General features: G+C 45.6%; 1 protein-coding gene across 2 annotated transcripts in view; it reads right to left on the reverse strand.

The window, feature by feature from the left end:
• Positions 1-23,261, reverse strand: part of LOC135386084 (nephrin-like) — a 288,664-nt gene that overhangs the window by 85,605 nt on the left and 179,798 nt on the right. For both annotated transcript variants that reach the window (XM_064615808.1, XM_064615807.1), the window contains exon 2: positions 16,382-16,516. In XM_064615808.1, coding sequence (XP_064471878.1) covers positions 16,382-16,516 — 135 coding nt within the window. The remainder of the gene's footprint in view (positions 1-16,381; positions 16,517-23,261) is intronic.

The raw sequence follows: 23,261 nt of genomic DNA on the forward strand, positions 1-23,261 counted from the left end.
TTTTTTTTTAATGAAAATTCTGTAACGAATAAAAAAAACTGTATACAGGCTGCGAGTTTTGGAGTATCTTTCAGTGAAAGGGCCTCTGGGACGTAGTACATCATCCAGCGTACAATTCCTCAAGTCATCAAGGTATTTTTTTTCAGTGCATGCACCTCAGTATATGTACGACAACGAATCAGGATGTGTTCGACAGAATCGGTTACAGTCTGCATTTTGCGTTATCCAGACAATCAATCTTGTATAATTGTAATTTTGTGAAAGCGCTTCCTTGTCCGAGCATAAAGAGCAGGGTTTGTTTATTCCTCCAAAGGTCCTTTCAGTGAGGGATTTAGTCGATGATTCAGCAAGATTTCCCTGATTCCAGTGTGTTGTGTTTGCACTGTCTCATTAAGAACGTATTGACCATCGCTGTCTCCCGGGGTTGGCAATCTGCATGGGGCTACTGCTGAGGTGCGCTGCCGATGCTTTGCTGGTCCACTTTTTCGTTGCCAGTGGTGCCGACGGGGGAGGTGATGCAATGCAGAGAGATGTCACCCCCGATTGATTGGTGTTGGGAACAAGATGTTCAGATACAGCGCACTCAAATGGTATTGCACGTGGGATTCATCAGTAGGAGCAAGTATAGTGCTTCTACTACGGGCGTCAACGGAGCAGTCTGTGAACATCAGCGTGTGCGCGTGGTAAGTGTCACTGATCAGGTTCTCAGCAGCTGCTTTGGCTTGCAGGGCTAAGACAGAAATGGGAATCCAGTATACTAACAGCTATGCAATGCGCGAAACGCCGCATAGCGAATGCAGGAAACGCGCTGCAGGCAGGGAATATGCAAGTTAGTTTCAGCGCCCACAAAGCAACAACAATCCAAAGCACTGAGAGCATTTTGCGCATTTCTTAAAAAAAAAAAACAGGTAGCGGTATAAGAGACCGCTTCTAAATACCATCCCTCCCAATTACCCCAACGTGTAAGAACTAAAGTCACTGGATTGGGGAAAGTAGCCCCATGCTTTCCCTTTCCCGCCTCGACCTTGGAGCAACAATGGCGGCCGCTGCATGTGTTGGTAGGTTACGGCAGCCATTGTTGTTCCAAAGTCGCGGCGGCAAAGATCAGGAGATGGTGGTATTTTCCCAATTCAGTGACTTGAGTAGGAACTCGAACTGCAGGCGCCTTTGGGGCAGCCTTAAGCTTATCTTAGTTTCAGCGTGCGCTGTGCGTAGTTACTTCTAAAGCAATGTATTAAAGGGGTTGAGACATGTCATTCTACGTTATCACAGATAAACGTAGAAGGCAGTTCTTTGCATCGCTGTGAAACTGCATTGAAAGTTTCACAGCGAAGAGTGTAAAATAGGTATCGCGAATACCGAAACTCATACGGCTCTGACGTCACAACCTTCGCCGCCGCCAGTGAGGCAGCGCACGAGAAGTCACGTGCTTACGACTGCCAATGGGAGTGGACGCAACTCTGAGCTCTGTGACGTCTGCGCATTGCTCGGAAGTGTGTTCGAGGGCTTGTATCTCGCTAAGTACGACACGTAGTAGAATAATTCTTTTTTCCTCAGTATTCTGCCGTGCAGTACAATGCGTCCATGATGTAATGAAAAATATCTATAAAAGTGTCCCAACCACTTTAAGACTTCGTAGCTGTTGTGCGATTTCGTGCCGTTAACCACCCACAGCACATCGTGTGCACGTATTTCTCTCACCGGATTTCGCTACTTGCGATGAACAACAACAACAACAATAAATGAAGAAGTGATGATGACATGGGATGTTTCCCCGTGGTAGCCACAGGACACTACCCCACTTCACAGTGGTTAATATAAGAGGATGAAGTATGCTGAGGATGAAACATATCAAATTCTATGCACTATATAGCATTGTGCAGATATATTCCGCTGATGGTATAGTGGAAGCTCTATTGTGGTGGCGATCGAGTGCGAGTGTATACTGCATAATAAGTCGTTCTCAACGTCATTTTGTGGCCCTGTAAAAAAGAAAAACATCTCGCTAAAAGCTCGCTGCTCCAAACTCAGGTCATCATAGAATACAGTGTGGGCGTTCCCTTTATCCGAACAAATCTAATTCCACTTTCTGGAAACTCCATTAATCTCAACTGTATCTACGAATTTAATATCTGGTTTAATTAGAATCGATGGCAGTTTCGTAACACGCTATTATGTTCAAGACTCGGGCTCTCTTGTGCAACGTCGCGAGGTCGTAGTCTCTTTGCTCCCACGTCAAGTTATTTGAGTGGATGTAATTGTTGCACGATCACATTTTATGCGAGCAGTAGCAGATGAAGTGCAATAGTAAGGCTAATCATGATTCGCTACAGTACCGTTAGTTCAGTGGAACTGCTGGGATACTACTTATTGTATAAAAAAAGAAAGAAAAACTTTTGGTTGATTGTTAAAACTGCGGTGTATAGCTTTATTTCCGAAGGGGGTTTGCTATTCCGTTACAGTTACCTTTCTGTTATGAATGTTGCATTAGCACATGCGCATATGGAACAGCATCAACATCATATGTTGTCCCACATACAGCTGCACTTGGGCACGGTATGGTTCGTTTGCAGAGTGTGTGCGGGGACACTAATGTCCGAAGTGCGGTATTTTAAGATACACACAAGCTGACGTAGAAATAACAATACTGTGGTCAAGTACGTCCGAGGACACGGTTCGACTGAAACGTTACCTCTTTCTGCAATAGATAACAGAAAGGTTGTCAGATGGTATGGTACGTGATACGTATTAAGTTAAATATGGGGTGGTGGTGGTACGATGTTCTAAGGACGAGGAGTGAGGTCTGCCTGCTCAGACAAGGCGGCAAGTTTCACTCCTTTGTGAAAGGAGAAGGGGAGAATGGGGAGTAAATATGGGGCAAGAATGGCGCGCGCCCCACAATCATGCATCACTCGACGGCAACGAAATCACTCAACACGGACAGCGAAACATGCACGGAGCCTGAGAACTCTTTTCTTTTGCCGGTCCTCGTGTCCTCCGTTGAAAGGGCCCCCGCTTGATGATGCATTACCGCTTATTTTTACACGTGCTTCGTTTCTCGTGGCACAGAGAAAAGATGCACAGTGTGTTCCCCTGTTTGACATTGCGTGGTCACCCATACAGAGGCCATGAGAGCGGAGGTATTTCGCTGAAATAGTTTGTGGTACGAGAAAGTTCGGTGTATGAGAAACTTTGTCAGTGGCAAGCGCGACGAGGAAAACTTTTGCTGGACGCGCGTTATGCATATGAGCGATGTAGCCCTCGTGATGCCTACGGCTTGTTCTGTGTATAACGTTTGTTTCTCTAGGCATATTGTGCCGACGAAGGCTTTATATGATGAGTGCAGATGGTTCAACGTAATATGTGAACGACCTGAACATTGATTCTATTACATGAGAGGACTCACGTGGCCTGTCAGTGGCCTTAGCATTTCATTGCACCTCTCTGGAGTCTACCATCGCTGAGGAAATTTTCGACATGACAGACTTACACAACTAATACGCATGCCCCGTTAGAGACGAACGAATGGAATTGTCAGAATATAATAAATGGAACACTCAAAATAGCGTTTAAGTCCACGTGGGACTCGCTCACAAATCAGCCCCGGGGACGTCTGCGTATTATAAATATTTCTGACCTTTCGCAAATATTTCCAAACTCACGCCGAGGGGTGCTCACCAAAAACGTTCGAGGGAACTTGGCTAATGGACTTTACAAATATCCCTCAGGAGCGCGCAGTCACTTTTAATCTGTCCACTATAGCTAACATGAGATTAGTACAGATAACACGAAAAGAGCTTGCTGGTTAAACTGTAACATACTTTGCGAAAGCAAAGAAAAACACGGAAGGATACACACGGACAGGAGCTCATGGGACGCCAGGAGAACTACTAATTAGCACATCAGCACCCCTAGGAGAATATTCATGTGTTGCTTCCTTCTTTCGCGACAAAGCAGGAAAGACTGCAAGCTCGAGGTAGAAACATCCTAACTTGATTCTAACCTTGTCCAAAGGAGAGGTAGCAAAGTGATCGGTTGATACTTGTGTTTCGGTTCAACGTCATCTCCCCTTCTCACCATTTCCTGCCGCGCCGTTAGAGAAAGCGCAAACGAAGACACCAGACCGACTCTTGTCATTCTCCCTGGGGAAACGGAGATCAAACAGCGTAATTACAACTAGTCGGACGCAAAAGTCGGGAACCGCGCAAATCCTAGTCCCCGAGGTGCACGTAGTCGGATTATGCGACAAATTTGGAACCCACCCACGTGTTCGTCCGTTTGTTTCTGCGTTCATGGCGCACGAGTCTTACGACCGATATGCGCCCACGGTAATGCTTGTGTACCATAGGCATACCGGCACGGGTTAAGTACGCGCGTGCGCAATTATGCAGGGCAATATGCGGGGGAGCGTTGCCACACGGGGACGCTAAGCCTTACTTGCCCATGATGCAACGTATTAGGTTTCTGACATAACACGTATTTCATTTACCAATCTAACAGGTGACGAGCGCTGTTGGGGTGGCACGATAAGAGCTGAGCTGATTAATGACGTCGTGTACGTTCCTCTTCATAATGGTCCCAATAGGTCACCAGCAATTCCGTGCGGAAATGACGTCAGTGTCCTCGCTTCCGTGTCGAGCGCCTCACAGGTTCCGATACGCAAAGTGCTTTGTGGTGTCCCAGTAGGTTCTGAAGCAGTATGCGGTGGCTGTTGCGCTGTTGTGAAGGGCTGACTATTACCTTTAGGTCTACAAAGCCCGGTATTGGCACAGCGACGGTAATGCTGCGTACTTCTCCTACATATGGACGTATGAAAGAATATGAAACCCACCACGTCAAAAACGAATTTTTTACATTTTGATTTTAACACTTTTTTTTTCAGCTACTGCTGAAAATCGCTGCTTACACACGTGGCGCACGCTTGTAGTTTGCTTGTTGCGGCAGTTATACTCAATGTTACATTACGTGCGTGCTTACCGTCGGTAAATTAGCTTATGTACACACAGAGAAAAACACGCTCTATTGGTCAGGTTCTGACAGTCGCGCTTTACCGCTTTCTAAAGACATTTCTAGAGCTAGGCACATCCACCTCCAGCACCCATAACGTGCGTCGTTTGCTAGCGTAGACACGCAAGTGGACCCTTTTCCCCATGATTATCAGAAAGTACCCGTCACCTATTTACGAGTACACATTTCAACGTTGCATGGCCGAGGAACTTGCCAGGTGGGTATTGTGATGTGACCTAAAACTTATCGGTGAGCAATTTGGCGAATTCAGTAACAGTGGAAATTTGGACGAGTCTCGTCGCGACTGTCTGGGTGGTATGCACTCGTAGGTTGTTCAATTACGACAGAGTCATGCGCAATGATATTGCGATGTCGATACGGGCTAGTATTGCGCGTGGAGGAAATACAACGGTGGAACGAAATTGAGCTATCCGTAGCTAATAATGGTTAGGTCAAATTCTGGTGCATATTGATGTCCTGCTATCTTAGTTCATTATATGGAGCTATATTGCTGCACGTAGCCGATGATAAGTTCGTATAGCTACCATACAGAATTGTAGCGAAAGCAGCTGTTTATTTGAGCGGTCGCCGCTTATAGGGGTGGGCGCCTGTAACGGTGCTTTTCCTGCACAAAACGATGGGCAGCAGCGAGGAGGCGGAGAGGAAGACCTGAAGAGGAGACTGGAGAGAGCGACAATGTAAGATGGCGGCACGACATGTTACGCGTGTGGGATGGCGTTCGCGGTCAATAAATTCATCCGGTGAGCGTTACAGAGTGTTTCATATAAAAAATATCCAGCAGACGAACATGCATGTTCGGGTTGCACGAGTGGGACTGTTTTCATAGTGATATTTCGGAGTAGCAGTTTCAGCAGCTGCCGATGTCACCACTTGGTCCACCTGCAACATGTAATGGAACTACAGTTTTGTCTCTTTGTCCCTGCGGCACGGCAACAGCGTGGCACAGGCAGCTTCCGACAGCAATTATCCTGTCCTCATTTCTTTGCGTCACTTTCGGCTTCATAGAAAGTCACCCTAAAAACGAGAAGTTTCATTACTGCCCTCAAGGACGTCACGTTCTCACTCACGCGCAGGAAACTCTGCACAACCAATAACAAAAGTTCTCCTCGATGTCTCACGGGTGCTGCTATTTGTTATCATCAGGAAGAGCGCTCCGAGAAAACCGCGCGTCCTTAAGAGATGTTTAAAAAGAAAGACCGGAAGAAAAAGCCTACAGTACTGTCCCAGAGCACACGTCCGTTACCCTTTCCGTTCGAGGTACTTTTTCTTTTTTATTTTGTACCATTTTGTGTGTAATGCAGTTTCCTTTATCTTCCTCTGGACGGGGGTCTTTCACCTTATTTCTCCCTTCCGCTTGTTACTTATTTATCGTTCTCGCTCTTTGTCGATGCACCTTCTTCTTCACCGGATCTCTGCTTCTTCTTCGCCCTTTGTTTGAGACATCTGGTGGAACAAAACTAAACGGAATTCAATCTGAGCCAGCCGATAGCTGCGGGCGGTTGCGCCTGCTCTGTGTGAACGGATCCCTGTTAACTCCGAGACGCATGTTTCCCTCGGGGTATCTGGAAATGATGTTCCCCAGAGGGCGCCCCCTTTGCACCTTGTCTATGTATTGCTGCATTGTTCTGCCTCTTTGTTTATCTATGCGACTGCTTTGTTCCGTGTAGTTCTTCTACGTAAAATTGATTAGGTTACCTAGGTGCTGTAGAAACTCGACTAAAGATTATTTTAAAAAAAATATTACGTATCGGTAACGGGTTGAAGCAAAACAGATATCAGTGCTGAGTGAAAGGGCACATAGATATAATACGTGACTGGCTGTGGCGCGGCGCGTGCCAATGATCGCGCTTTAAGGCGAGATGTCTATCATGGAGGAAAAGTTCAACCAGATGCCTCTAGAGCGCGACGCAGGAATGACCTTCTGCATTACTCAGCTTTAGTATATCGTACGCTGTCGCCATTGGGTACGTAAAGGATAGCGTGGTGGTTCTGCGCAATGCGCAAAGCTCTGTTTATGCATTGCGCGTGCGCAGAAGCACCAACGCTATCCCCTACGTACGCAAAGGCGACAGCGCACGATATACTGAAACTACCTATTAATGGCTGCCATCACTTGCGAAGGCAGCTAAACAGTAGTACTTGATTACTGAAATCGCTTAATAATCGTATTATGTCGATAGCTCGCTGTTATCAGCATCGATGGTCCTATACGGCGCAGATAGCGGTGTTGATGCAGCGACGTCCTTTTGCCACGAAGTCTCCCCAGCTGCCTCGGCCTTTGTGTTGCAGTGGCGAAACGATCAGCTAAAAAGTGGAATAACACGTGCGCTAGACGTCGGCTGCAGGTATCCCTGTGCTCCTCCTAACAGCTCTAAAGATCGTCAGAAAGAAGCATTTTGCCTACACTGAACAGTGCCGACCAATACAGTTGAATTGGCAGGCCGCTCTCTTTGACAACACTGTCATTTCGTAATAGACGTAAAACGTGAGTGGAAACGCTCATCACCCCCTCGGTGCCTAAACTCAAGCGACGTCCCCTTGTGCAGCACCCCGCACTTGGCACGTATCACCTAACAGAAGCTTGGTTGGCGTGGTGGAACAAAAAAAAAAAAAAAAGACAGAGCGGCTTCCTACAGGAGCAAGGACTACGACGGCGGTATCCGGCAGTGGAACAGATCGTAAAATTCTGGGACGCCGCGTCCGTGGGCACGCACGAGAGCAATCGTTGCGGACGGAGGTTTGTGACCACATATAAACTCTACAGCGGCCTCACGTAGATAGAGAAGGAGCGAGAGCCTTTCGAATTTCTCAGGCGCCATTTGCTCCTTGGAGCGTGCGTCGAAAGACACTTGCGAGAAATGGGACTTCCGCTGGGATGATCGCCTTGATTTGTTGAGATCGCGCCAGAGAAGAGAAGACGCTCTTTCGCGACAGTTCATTCTTGTGCCGTTTATGAAGTGTTTGCTGTGCTCCATGTTTAGTTTAGGGGACTCTGAAACGACACGCCCAACTGCGGTTGGAGCGAATACTGGTGAATGAATATAGTTAAATACTAGCCACATATTCCTTGATGGTTTGGGCAATCACGTGAACACCTGCTGTGGTTAATTCCTGCCGACAGTGCATATTCGACGAGCTCGATATTAAAGTGTCGGATGATGTCGTGCAGGTATGTTGCCGACTGAGATCATGTGAAATTTGCGTACGTCAGCTGCTCGTGCGTTTCAAACTGTATTGTCCTTTTGTTTATGCTATATTGTCCTTCCCTCCATCCACATTATGCGTTAAGTTCAAAAAGCATAATCGTCGCACATCATACTGATCACTAGGAGGACCTCCGTTCATAACCCTCGCTACTATAGTGACGATGCTCTCACCCCTGTTCCCTCCTTCCTCATAAATGTGCGCGCATCGCATGACCGTAAATAATGCAAGGGTCCCGTTAAAATACTTCGCATCAAGAATGTAGGGGCCCGCTTTTTCTTTCGCAGCAGGCTTGGATGCAACTCATGGGAGGAACCGAAGTCGTTTACCAGAACCATTTTCTTTCCTGCTGATATTTTCGTGCGCGCGTGAGTTTTCAGCGCGTCATAAAATGTTGAGGGTATGCGCACGGGCTTGGTTAATCCTTCACTTTACTTTATACTCTAGTTACATATTTATATTTACCGACAGTGAATTAGAACTGCGCCGCGCTTTAGTAGGCGCATCAGTACCCAAGGAGTCGCGTGTAACGTATTAATGCTTGTGAATTATTCCTTATTTAGAACGCTTGCCCACACAAAACTCTACATAAGGAATGAGTGAGGGGAACGTCGAAGAAATACATAGTGAATGCTCAGTGCCACGTTCGGCGGGCAAATAAAATTAATATTATTTGTCGTCTGTAATTGCAGAAATAACAAATCGTTAATTTGGACGTATGGTTGTGTTACCTTGAAGAAAATTGATAGCAGCTAATTTAGTGGTGCTTATTAACAGCAGCAATTAGTAAAACAAAAAAAGAAAAACGAAAAGAAATCCGCAAACAAGGGTGTGCATACCTGATCCTGAACTAATGTTTCTCAATCACTCTCATTATTATTGTTTTTTTTTTCTAAAGTGAAAATTTCCGGCTTTCATTTATTGTCCGGCCTGATAAAGCATCTAAAGAATCACGCAATTAAAAACGCTAAAACCAGCATGCGGCTTACGAACAGTCTCACGTCGACGTTCTACAGGGAGATCTAAAGAATGTTTAACACACACCGAGTAGCACTGCAAAGGCGATCCTCCATGAGCACCGCCTAGAACACAGGGACACACACGGGAGGCCCAAGGAAAAAAAAAAAACATTAAAAAAGAACGCTCCAGGAAAGAAAGAAAAATAACGGCCAAGCGCAATTTATGATTTTGTCCTTTCCCGAGACTACGCTGCACTCGTGGATGTGCACGAAACGTGGTTATGAAGGAGGAGCCACGATATATTCACAGTGAACGAAAAATAAGAGGGCGCTGTCATCCTCAAAGAATGACGGCGTCACGAAGGGGCAATAACGTATTCAAATAGGGACCAGCCTTCTCATCTGCATATGATAGTGTCGAGCAGAACCGAGGCAACGAACAAGTGTCGGATACACCCTCGTTCCTTTGGAGCATTTTTCTTTCCTCATTCTGAGCACTTTTGCAGGCCGACACTTTTTCGAGTGCTTCCCGTCCAATAGTTACAAGACATGCGCTTTCCCCTTCTTTTTCGCCTTTCGCCGCAGAGCCCGTTAACTGCGTTTATGCGTCTCCCCGAGCTCGTCTGAGGGAATGAGTTTTCCTTCGTGGTGCCGCAGAATTAGAGCAAAGCCAGTAACGTTCCGCGTCTTCCGCAATTATTTCAAGCCGGAATGAAATTATCGAAGAGCGCTCTTTCGCACAATTAAGGGGGAAGCCTTGAAGGAGACGTCCGTGACAATCACACATGTCACATTGCTCAAGAATGTGCCTTGAGAAATGCGCGCGTGTTGCTCTTGATTTGGTCCGCCATGAAAGAAATTGGACTCTTAGCGGAAAAGAAACTGAGATGTGACTAATTAAACTTCTCGCGATAAGGCACTTGAAAAGGAAGAAACACTCGGGTCATGATTAATCGTAGCGAGGAGAAAGACCCGTAAGGACACGTTCCTCTGCTCCCCTTGTTACTGTGGGCGGTATTTCGAAGGATCGTTACGAAACAGTTCCTTTGGTTGTGTCGCGGTGGCAGCGACCTGATTTGGGTGTTCACCATTCCGGTTATCTTTATGGCGCGTATACTCCTACCAGATATTTTGTTTGTCTCGCGACACCGTACGAGCCATTAGAAGTTTAATAAGCAAGTTTTCCTACTAAAAGCTATCCGTCGTAGTGTATGTCGATGCAGATTTGTATTCGTATTCTGGTGAGTGCTAGTAGACCGTTGAAAACGTGGCCTCCGAAGTACCGTACCTACCGCACCCAATCACAGGATGAGATTCTGAGTAGTGCATACTGTCATTGGTTCCGGTAGATACGTTAGCTTCACGGTTACGTTATCAACGGTCTTCTAACGCTCTGTACTAACAAATCTCCATCTAATTTTTTTTTTCTTCCAAATTTAAATTACTCTCCACTAAAGAGGTACTTTTCTATGACCCTCTCTAATGGCTACGGTTAAGTTGGCGTCAAACGTGTTGCATTCCAGTATAATTGGAAAGAATAACCGTTTCAGTAACCGTGTAAAAAAAATAAAATAAAAATTTGTAGGATAATCGCGCTGCGGACAAATATGCGACGAACGACATTTATCTCTAGGAAACTTTTGCCACGCACTGAAAGTAATTTTACCAAATATCACTTGAAAGCAATTCAGTTCCTTGGATTCGACTCATAATCTTCCCGAGTCAACGCAACATCATTTTTTGTTCTTCGTATGACACTTCTCAGTTCTTCTCAGTTTATGTATGAAGCCCCGTCAGCAGAAAACGAATCACCCACCCATTCCTGTTTCCTTCTCACTCTTATTTCAGATAACTGGATAGTTGCAAATCTTGCTTCCGTTATCAGCCAAAGCAGCGGAAAGAAAACTGGAGGGTTCAGAACTGCCATTTGGGCCCGTTGGTGAATGGCTGAATTCATGATTAAAAGCGCTAAAAACGTATAAACAGCCCTCTGTGGTGTGTCGTCCATGTGATCGACCCTGCTTGTTTTTAGCGTTTTTAATCATGAACGGAAACTGGAGGGGCAGGTTAATGTCATGGCACGGGACCTCGTCAGGACTATGACCCCTTATCCCCTAGTCCATCAGTGTAGTGACGTGAATAAATTCAATTCAATGTCCTCCTCGCCCTCCTGATATCGTTTTTTGACGCAAAACTAAAGGCGACCAACAGTTTGCGTGTCTCCAAACGACATTTTTCGTAACTTCTTTTTAACTTTTTTGGGAGTAAATCTGAGATGCGTTTTCTGTTGCTGGCAATAAAAAAAATAAGAAATAAAAAGTAAAGCACCTCAAGTAAATTAAATTTTCTCTGAATTAAAATTTGATTAATTTACATGTAGTACAGCTTTCTTCAATGGTCAGATTACCTGGATAACGACGGACACCCCCGTAACGCGAGTGGGATAGTCGACACAGTCTCTCCCTCTATTTCTGCTAAGTGCCGCTAGGGTGTCACTCGTGCCGCTTCGCAGGACGAAGCTGCATTTCGGTACGTCGCAAAAGCTCCTGACCGATAAATGTTGTTGATTACGTATTTTTCCGTAGCATACTTTTCCCGTGACATTTTTATTTATTTATTTTTTGGCATGGCTGCTGAAACACTCTGTATAAAAGCTAAGGTATCCATATTTTTCTTTCATCAGCAGCCTGGCAGTATAAAAGCGAGAAATATGTTGAGGGCTCATTAAGGGAATGTAGGGTGGTGCACTACAGACACAGATTTATGCATACAAAGAAGGTAAAGTGACGCGCCCAACAAAGCATTTTTGAACCGATGAGCAAATTCATACATTGCAGACTGCATCTTTCGGTTTATACGAAAATATGTAAAGTGGTGGATAGCGTGGCGCATCCTACTTGTGCTACGAAACGAGAAGCACCCACGAGGAAATAATAAACAATTATAACAACGAGATAAAGCAAAAGGACATCCCTTCGTAAGCACTCATTATCCTAACACTATACCTGCGTTACGCGGAAAAAGATAATTGCGAACTTGGTTTCGGTTTCTGCTTCACCTTTGACTTACCCCGTGCCGCATTAACATATTTCTCCCACATATAAAAACAGTCATGCTCCTCGAAAATACGGCGAGCGGGCATAAGAAGAAATCTAAGGATATAGCAGCTATTCTCTAGGCGATTTGTTCCATAAATAGCCATTGTAATTGGGTCTTTTCTTCGATGTTACTGCCGCACTCTGCGCGCAAAACAAACAAGGCAACAGTAAAAAAATGTGCGAACAAAGATTATTCCGCGCAATGTAAACCTAATTGTGCAAAGTAGTGGGGAGGAAATTGCCGTTCCTCGCGTATTTTTGTATCCGAGCGCCTGAGTGTTTAGCATTTAAATTGGATTAAACCCCCTTCGATGTGCACGCTGTTTTTCAGTCTGCGGTGCAGACGAACCGATTTGGAACGTTTTCTTAATTCCCTTCGCGCCGCTGTATCCTCGGAGATCTTAATTTTGCGCAAGAGTTTGTGCAGCATGTTTACGTAGTGTTGTTGCACGTAACGCAGCATTTAATATAAGTTTCGTGCATTCTGACACGTTTAGCGTTATTAAAACGGTGGAGATTTAATGGATGACTTAAGATTCTTCGTAATCCTCGGCTTATCCTGTGGAAGTCAGATTAGCAGAAATCAGAACATAATCAGTGGTGGCGCGAACCGCAGATCGGTGACACATGCTGTCACGTCATCCTACAACTTATTATTTGCCTTAGCGCCGGATTGCGATTAGAGGACGCGGAAATCTGCTCATTAGAACTGCGAATGCAGGCACGTCACCGGCCAGGAAATGAATGCTGGTGACAAGACTATGTGACTATGACGACGGCTTCATGCTCAGCACGGGGTTCCGGGTACCAGGCCCGTATAAATCATAACTAAGCGGTGCAAGAAATAGAAAAGAAGAAAGAGAGAGAGAGAGAAAGGGGACAAGAGGAACACTTTGTGACACCAAGGGAAATAAGATTTGTCTGTTTGTGGAAATAACCTCAATGACAGCGCATGTCCTTTCGTGTACTGGATAAGGAGAGAGGTAATTATAAAAAAAAAGCGAAGTCCTTCTTTCTCTCGTTTTTCCTACGCAGATGGGCGGCACAGACGCTGTGAGAAAACGCAGCGTTCTTCTGCTCCGCGTGTACTGGTATTTTTTAGATAGCGCGTATTAAATGCATGGCTTCGCGTACAAATATCAGAGATTGTGTAGGTGCGCGTATGAGAGCAGACTTATGAAAGCCCATACCGTGGGTTCTTAAAAAATGCGTGTACACCGTATAGCTCTGCTTTTAGTCAAACATGCGATGCAGCAATCCAGCAGGCGCATAAACTAGGTCCGCATAGACAAGAAGAGGGTGATTAAAGAAGTTTCAAGCTGATCGACTGCGAAATATCAGATTGTTGGGTTTTGAACCCATAGTCCGGTACTTTTTTCTTTTTTTTTCTGGGAGTTGTAAGGGACATTATGCATGCTAAGATGACCGCATTAACAACAACAGCAGCTTTATTTTAGTGGTGTGAATGGGACGATAATGGCCCTAAGAATTTAATCAGATTACCTTGGCGCCCTCAACATCATGGAATGGTACATTCAACTGTCGCTAGCCTTACATCATTCACAAGCACACGCACAAGTAAATTACATCTACGCTGTGAAGCAAACCATACGTTTTATAATAAACAGAGGGACGTGGCTATCGCGTTGCATTCTGCATATTTTGCCTCCGGACTTTACACGCCAGTTCTTTACTTAAAAAGCCACACTGGACACGTCCCACTAACTTTCGCTGCAGCGGCTCCATCACACTCCTGCCGGCCTCATTTTAAGTCAATGTTCTTCGGCTACACACGTTCTCAAGCAAGCGCGCACAATCTTCGTAACTACAGCTTCGGCTGCAAACCGTTGCGAGGCGCAGCAACACTTTACTGCACATGTTAAACTCAACGACTCGTGAAGCATTTTACGCAGCTGGGGCTGAGGTTCTCCACCCAAAGTGTCGAATGGAGTACGTCACCTGCAGCGACTGTACCAGTGTGAGGGCTGGTGTGCACATAAATAACCGCGCAGGGGGTGTTTAGAAGTACGGTGAAAAGCCATGCACGGTGATGGGAACTGGTAAATGATCACCTATTTGTGGGCGCTTGTGTTCCTAAACTTCGTACGTTACGGCATGGTATCATCAATTCACGGAAGTCAGCAGCTTCGACTTTTTAAATGGAGTGGCGTCAGGAGCAGCAAGAGGGCACCCGCGGGCGCGACGAGTATCAGCGATGGCAGGTGAGTGCCTCAGAGATTGTCGCGTTTTGACGGGAGGGTTCATAATTAGGGAGTTACTTTTTCGGGTTAAACCCGATTCCGCCCGGTTATTCCCCCCCGAACTGACCTCCGACCAATTCGGGTTGAACCCGATTTCTCCCCGAATTCCAGACACTGTGAAATCCTCAAGTGACGTTTCCAGTGAAGACGAACAAAGGTCGCAACGTGTAACAAATGTAAGAATGGGTCACTTACGATCCCAGCAATACACCCATGTGCGTCAACACTGTCTATGCCTTCGGCGATTACCGCTGGAAGGTCACGATCCCGCAAAAAAAAAAAACAAGAGAGACTAGGAAATGACTTAATAGACAAGAGGAGAAACAAAAAACACCCGATAACACCCGAAGGCACAATTACCGCTCGATTTCTCCCCGAATTACAGATTTAAAAATAGCGCCCGATTTTTACCCCCCGAATCTGAGAAAGGCATTTAACCCGAAAAAGTCACTCCCTATTCATAATGCACGCGGTGAAGATAGCGTTTCGTGGATGGCGCATTCGGGGAACTGTACAAGTCACGTACACTCTACGAAATTCAGTACATGAAACGCTGACGCGTTTCATCGTCGTAGTGGAGAGAAAGCTACACAGGCTCCAGCGTGCACGTTACGCTGGTCGTTATAGTGCAACGTGCGTTGCATTTCATTGGTCGTTCTGTTCGTTTCTACACTGAGCCCACACCGGCGTACTACACTGCGCTGCTTATACGACTAGCGGAATTCGCCGTTATTTTTAGAAGTCACGACTTCAAAGTCTAGCATGAAGGACGTTGTGACTGACAGTGTGTGTGGATGACTGACTGACTGAGTGTCTCTGTCACTCATTGTTCTTATTGTAGTTAGCCATTTTTGGTTTTTCCAAGTGATCTAGAGTAGACGGCTCTCGTAATGAGTGCATGTTTCTCCATTTTTTTCTTCTCAACCCAAGTCAACTCAGTTACTTGGACTTTCAGGAGCGTCATGTTGTTATTGTAAGGTGTGGGTAAGGCGGTGCTAACTTCAGAAGGTATCACCCGACCTTCAGGTGACAACTGTCAAGCTTCAAAAGGACAACTTTTGTGAACAACTGGACCTTTGCGGATAAATATTTGGCACACTGTATACAATGTACGTATATGTAAAACTAACTGACAGGCTGCGCACTTTTTTGTCGACGTGACATCATACCATTTCCCCCTTCTTTTAGAGTGCACCTAACAAAAGAAGTATCGTCTGACAGTGTGAGGTTTCCCCAGCTGTTTGCCAACATATTTCTAACTAACTATGCTCTACGCTACGCTAGACCTCTCCCTAAATGGACCTTTTTTGACAATGACCTATGCGCATGCGTAGGACCTAGATTTTGAGTGGGTCGTGGAAATTGCAATGCGCGCATGTGAAACTACACAGCTGATGCCTCATCATTATGCGCGGTCATTAAATAACCCAAGCTGCCCAATACTGCCCAATAATAATGTCTGTGTCGGGGGCTCCGGTACAGTGAGCTCAGAAATACAGCCCTGGCAAATGCCACACGCTAAATAAACCACGCAGGAAGCAGTGCACCAATCACGAGCTGGAGGACCCATCAAGAAATTGCTCCCCAGTGCCAGAGACCAAAATGATTGGCGCAGTAAACTGAGGTATAATCAATTATTCGTGTCCGTTCACATGAGAGAGCTTACGCGTTTGCTAGAGATTGCGTACCAAGGGCAGCTTTCTACATTTTCCTTTCGAGATCTAGCTTTGGCACACGCACCTAGGAATGCACACATAGCGTTCCTGTAGTTGCAACAATTTGATTCATTCAGGACTAACTGATGCGCGTGAAGCGCTCGGCGCGGACTTACCTAATACGAAGCCGTCTTTGCTCCACTGCACGGCTCCGGCCTGATTAGCAACTTCACAACGTAGTTCAATCGTATGGCCTTCTATTACTTCTTTGGCTTCCGGTCGAACCCGAAATGATTGCTGCTGACCATGCACTGCAATATAAAAGGAATTCGGATTAAAGTGATGATTCGCTTCAAATTTGAATTATGCACATAAATTATCAGCGCTCTGCTGTTCCACACACTGGGAAGTAGAGCACTGTACTGCCCGGACCGCTGGACGTGCCGGGCTTCTTATTGGCTGTGTGCTCCGAGTAGAGCGGGGGCCGACAAAATACGCCAGCACCGCGGGCCGCGCCGGGCAGAGAAACATGTTTCCGAGAGTCTGGCTCAACCGGGTCACGCAGCTAATTCCACACAATGCAGTACTACTATTTCATATTAACACGTGCTTGCGTCATTCGTGTGCACATATTTGCAAAAATAAGCAAAGGACATTGCATTATGCGTATGATTCGAGCCTCAGAACTTTCTCAAAGCCACTTCACATTGCTCCTGACTGCTCACATATTTCACAATCACATTCGCGAAGCTCGGTGAGAGGGGATGGATTGCGAGAAGGAGTTTGTCGACAACATCCGTTACCTCCACAAATACTTGATAGTGTCACGGTAATGAGCTTGCCTGCGAGCGTTCTGGATTTAATTTGGTCTCGTGCTGTTGCGGTGTTAATCCGCCAGTCCAGGTATGTTTGTGACCTTGTCTTCTCTTCTTGTAAATGTACTTATAAATTTGTTTGATAAGCGCCACAAACGCGTATCTCGCGGCTAAAAATGCTAGGCGGGCTCTATACATCAATGTTTTCGAACAACATAATTTATCTGCTGCGCTACGCTGACATTCGAACACTGCCCTAATACCTGTCTGCGTCTAGGGGAATGCTTATTCAGACATCAAAAGAGACGGGAATTCCCCTCTGAAATCCGAGATACTCTGGGATGACAAAAGATCAAGTGAAGCATAACAAGGACATGTCAACATATCCATTGTATCCCAGAATGAGATGAAACGAAAGAGAGAGAGCGTTTTAAAGCTGCCTCCTTGCTGGTTGTTTGTGCTTCTCGGTTTCTCCTGTTTTATTCTACCCCGATCGAAAATATGCCGCAGCTGAGAGCAGGAAACTGGCTATAAAACTCGCTTCTTGCCGTCGTGATTTATGTGCTTCAAGAGCCTCTCGAAACGACGCTGAGATAGAAAACGTGTGATTGAGAACCAATGAAGGACTTTTCGCTTTTGTGCGTTCAAATGATGGCAAATCAATAAGTAAAATCGCAGCCTCGTATACCTCGTGTATTCTTTTCACTCTTAAGCACCACTTCGCGAGCGGCACCCAATTTTTGGACGTTATCAGTAGTTTACGGCCTGAATTCTTTTCCGTGATGTATTAGGAGAGAGAGAGAGAAGAACGCAAGAGATGATTATGCCAGGAAACGATAAATTTACTTTCCCAATGCGTTTTTCTTCTTCCTTTTGTACGTGTGCATAGTATGACAACGGAGTATATTTCGCAACATCGAGAAAACCTGAAATAGCACCGCGATGACGGTGTGTATTTCGCTTTGCCTTTTATTTTGTTCATTTTATACCGTGGAGCCCCCAAAACCAAGTGACACCTTAAAATAAGAAATCAAAAGCAAAAAAGCTTAATGAGAGAGTCAGGGAGTGACTGTGCTCTAAAAGTTTCTTTGTCGTGCACATCCAGAGACCGGAAAAACAAGCACTAAACAAAGACACCCTAACGTGATAGTGAGGAGATAGCAGTGAGCGCGTCTATGAGAATTTGTTTATGGGATGCCACCAGATTTTATCCTGTCACGCGAGCAGAGCTAGGAGAGAGGAAAATAGGGCAAGGAAAAGAGAATACCTAATAACAAAACGCAGTAAATTTGAATTACCGTAAAACACTTAGGAAGCAGAGTAAAATTCTACACATGACTTTAGAGCCGAAGCAGTGTTTTCATTAAGCGAAGGAACTCCTCAGGTGTAAAATCAACACATTATGAACACAGTAAAAGGACACGTTATGGTATTTTGCAGGTAGCGTCAGGTCAGTTCATGTGTGTTCAGGATGTTAATTGCGAACGTTTATTTGACCAAAAATTGCAAGCCTTTTGTTAAGGTTATGTAAACCAGGTTGTCTCTCATTGCTTGTATAATATACAGATTCTTGCTTCTTGAACTTGCGTAGAACACTTCCAGCACAGGAAAGGACTCCGAGCACATTTCCTCAGGCGCTCTCAGACATATGTCGGCACAGTTCCCTAAGAAGTCGGCCCAGGAAGCACATTCCCCCAAGAGCGTTAGTCGTGACGTTTCCTACCTCTCAGGCCGACAACGGCGGGCTCTCTCAGCACTACCGCCACCCACCACCACCACCACGAACACAACTAAAATGCTGCTTCATGTACACCTTAGCCAGTTTACACCCATCTAAAATATCGCTTTCGACTCTGATAACGAAGTATGTCGATGAGCATTACGCAAGTCGGGAACTTCAGAAGCGATTAAGGCTGAGTTTCATTTCCCTTTCGCGCAAAAGGTCAAAACCTTTTATGCACTGGAACCACGCAGTGGCCGCTACAAGCCATCAATGTTTCCGAGACCGCTGAATTCTAATATATGCGCGCAGCAGTCTTTTGCCCCTCTCTCTTGTGGCAAGATAAGATAAAAGTATCGCAGAAATGTATTCGAGCGTTGCAAAATATGGTAATGCCACATTTCGTATTCATGCGGCCTACACGAACACGGGCAAGAGAGGCCTCCTCTGGCTTTCAGCTCATGCGGTCTGATCCAGGGGATAGTAGCACTTATGCAGAACCAATATTCTGCACATTCAATAAACGGTGGCAGAATTGAGACGAGGACGCTGTGAGGGGGTACCGTCGGCGGCGACTTGAAACGGCTCCAGCAGCCTGGGAATATCGAAGAAATAAATTAATAGTAATAGTCTTAGAATTTCCAAGTGAATACCACGGCTTCTGCTTTTATGGAAGTGAGAAAGTCGATTTTTGGCGACTTTTAATACCGCTTAGGTTGAACTAAACCGAACAAGAAAGCAGAAAACGAAAAGGGCACATCTTCTATGGAATACACCTCCACGCGCGCATTAACAGATATCGAAGTAGAGACAAATCACAAAACACATTTAGAGCATCTAGCACTTAGTCTTTCTTATATTTGCAATAAATATATCGATAAATAATAGTAATAGTGGCAAAATACACTCGTACAGAGAAACAAGACAAAAAACAAAAAGAAAGCTAATCTGGAGAACAGCGGAATTTAATTTATTCACCGGATGCATTGCAAAAGAGCAAGGAGATATTACACGGACCTTAGTTGCCTATAGGTAGCAGCTGTCTATTCCACAGAAACACACATGGGTGCCTTAAAAGATGCGGGATATAGTTAGTTACACCGCCTGCTTCCCATATAAAAATTTCCCATACTCCCTGCCTGTGAATCTGCAAAGCTTAGATAGGAAAACATACCCTCCAACGTACCTTTGATTACGTGAATGAAAATGAATACATTACTACGCGTGCGCAGCGAAGGCCCCACCAGGCACGCGAACGCATTTCGTAGCTTCATTACGACGGGAAAGAGGTGTCGTTATCTGGCCATGTATGATGTCTCTTCTAAGACCGCGGTAATTTTTCTCGGCGTGTTAGAGTATCGGCGATAAGAGCCACCAAGATGAGTTTTCCGACAACACTGAAAAAGCGAACTGAGCCGAAAGGCCGCGTGATCGACTAGATTTTATGTATTCCACGAAAAGAAGTAATGAAAAGAAGCCGATATTGAGAGCGTCTAGTTGATCCACCTCCCGTCTCTCTGCAGATTCGCCTGGCATCTGCCTACAGATAGCATTAAAGCAAGACATCTGTTCTGTCTTCGCTGCTGTCAAGACAAAGAACGCGCGGGGGATTCTCTTTCTTCGTTCATCGTCATGGCGGTCGTAAAATTGTATTCCGTTGCACTGGTTCCGGGCTTCTGGTTAGTAAGGTAGGGTGGAAGAAAATATGAGTAATTTTACTGTGCCGAGGGTAGTACTTAAATTAAATAAATGTACGTTAGCTTGAGGAAAAGAAACAAGCGTTAAGCATGACATCATGAATAATTACACTCGTACCTTACTGCTGTCTTACTGTAATAGGAACACTGAGCTTGACGGACACGAACGACGAAGAACTCACGATACGACAACCATACTATCATAATTTGTTTATTCGTTTGTTTGGGGGGGGGGGGTAATGTTGTCTTGCCTAATTGTGTTTGCCACTGAATTCGGTGCTCTGCGGCCAGCGCATGCTTAAATCTGCGGCCGCGTGCTTAGAATCGTGAATACAAGTCAACGTTTACCTTAGTGCATACATGGTTAACTTCGTAATACTCGGTTAAAGGGGCTGCGACAGGTCATCCCAGCTTATCCCGGATAAACGTAAAAGTCTTTGCACCTATGTGAACCTGCATCGGAAGTTTTACAGCGAAGAGGGTAATAGAAGCGGATAAAATGGGTACCGCAAATACCGAAACTTATGCAGCTCTGACATCACAACACTCGTCGCCGACAGTGAGGCAGCGCACCAGAAGTTACGTGTTTATGGCTGTCAATGGTGATGGATGCAACTCTGAGCTCTGTCTATGACGTCTGCGCTTTGCTCCCGACTGTGTTCGAGAACTTACATCTCACAAAGTACGACACGTAGAAGCATAATTATTTTTTCCTTAGTATTCTGGCGTGTAGTACAATGCGTCCATGATGTAATGAATCACATCTATGAAACTGTCACAACCCCTTTAAGGGAAGTGCCTCACGACGAGAGCCGGCGATATTACGAACAGAGACTGTTCTTCTTCTCGACACCGTCCTCGTCATTGGCATGGTATTTGAAGTGTTAGCGATAACATGTTAAGGGTTCATGGGTATTGTAGGTCAACAGCTCAGTGGCTAGGAAAAATCCATCCAGTGTTTTACCGTAGAACAAGCGAACGACCTGCGTCCGTAACGCCTGTTGTTGGAGCGCGGAAGGGGATTATGTGCGGAAGTGAATGGATGGATTTTTTCCGGCCACCGGACTCTTCACATACAATACCCATGAAGGCATGAACCCTTAACGTATCATCCTTAACCCTTTAAATACCATGCCAATGACGAGGACGGTGCCCAGAAGAAGAACGGTCCTCTCTTATATCGGCGGCTCCCGTCCTGAGGCACATTCGTAAACATTTCCTTGACGGTTCGCTAGATTTTCTACCCTTCTACATCATAATATTAGGGGTTTTGAAGCGTCAAATGGCGGAGAGAGTGCAATAGCAGATACTACATGAGAGTAGTAGAATTATTCGTCGGGTGACGAGTCAATCTCTCCGAAATGTTATATTTCAGTGCAATCCAGATATTACGGTAGCTTAACCATGCCCTCGTCAGGAACGGTCAAAAAATAGGCTGCTGGGTCGGTGCTGTGGAATCTTCTTTCTGGTTCCAGCGAGTGCACGTCCTTTAGACGTCCTAATGTCGTCGCCGAATAAAGAAAGAAGAATGAACGGAAACCAAAGTGAATCTTAAAAGAAATGGTGCACTTTAGATTCACTCAGACTGCCTCATCATGTTTCGTCGTTTTTTCTCTCCTTTGAAACATCAGTTCAAAACATGCGCGGTACGACAACGTCGCACTATAAAAAGATGATCAAAACTAAAGAGCCTAAACAAACACGACTCAGAAAAACGTGACTTTCGTCTACTCTTATCGGGCGATGTCACGTAAATGACTCCCATCAATCTTCCATCAAAACTGCGTTTCAATTTTGCGAGGAGCAGACGCCATTTCTATCGTGTTTGTATATATATATATATTTTTTTTTTCCTACCTCAATATATGGTATAGGCACATTTATATCTTTCGCGATACACTGTGTACACAGACACCGAGGCTCTCGCTGTTGACACTGTAGTTTTGCTGCAAAAATGGATTCACAGGCCAGGAAAGAGTGATTACAGGAAAGAAGTCTGCAACAATTTCTCGAAATAAGAATAACGAAATGAAGCGAAAAGCCTCTCCTTCGCCAACGCGCTATCTTGCTTAGAGTGAGTGCGCGTTGAAAGAGTGTGTCCCAGCTTTCCTTGGCGCTGTAGGTGAATAGGGCGGGGATGCATACAAATGTCAAATGGGTCTCCCTGCGGCGTCTCATGTGTGTACAATGTCAATTGCCCCGAAAGTGTGTGCGCGTTCGCAAAAAAACTATACAAAACGCAAGACGGAGAGAGGGAGATACTTGTACATTTTGTGGGCTTCCTTTGGTGGTATTGTGTCGCTTAGAATTCCATATCTGAAAGAGTGCACTATGCCCATTGCAGGGCGGCTCGCCGTTGTGGGCCTCACATAGGTCCTGGGGGAATGTGCGTACTGGGCCGTCTTCAAAGAGAACTGTGCCGACATATGTCTGAAAGCCTCTGAGGAAAACCCAGGAAAAACCCCAGACAGCACGGCCGGCACCGGGATTCGGACCCGGGTACCTCCCAGCCTCCCACTATTACCCACTACCACCATGGTAATGTACCACCAGGTATCACCATGTACCCATGTACCTCCCAGCCGGGTACCTGGGTACATGGCCAGCACGCTAACCACTGAGCCACGCGAGCTGGCTGACTGGCGAGCTGGCTGAGTGTTAGTGAGGGGTGTTGATAACGTCACCGTGAAGCTATCGTAGATATCGGAACCAATAGCGAGCTTTAGAAGATTGGAAGGTGTCCGCGATAACAATTTCGAAAACATAAGCCATCTGTTTCTTTGAAGCGGGTTACATCACATTGCTAAGCTTAGATTTCGTAACT

This window comes from Ornithodoros turicata, chromosome 2, assembly GCF_037126465.1.
Source record: "Ornithodoros turicata isolate Travis chromosome 2, ASM3712646v1, whole genome shotgun sequence".
NCBI classification, from domain to species: Eukaryota; Metazoa; Arthropoda; class Arachnida; order Ixodida; family Argasidae; genus Ornithodoros; species Ornithodoros turicata.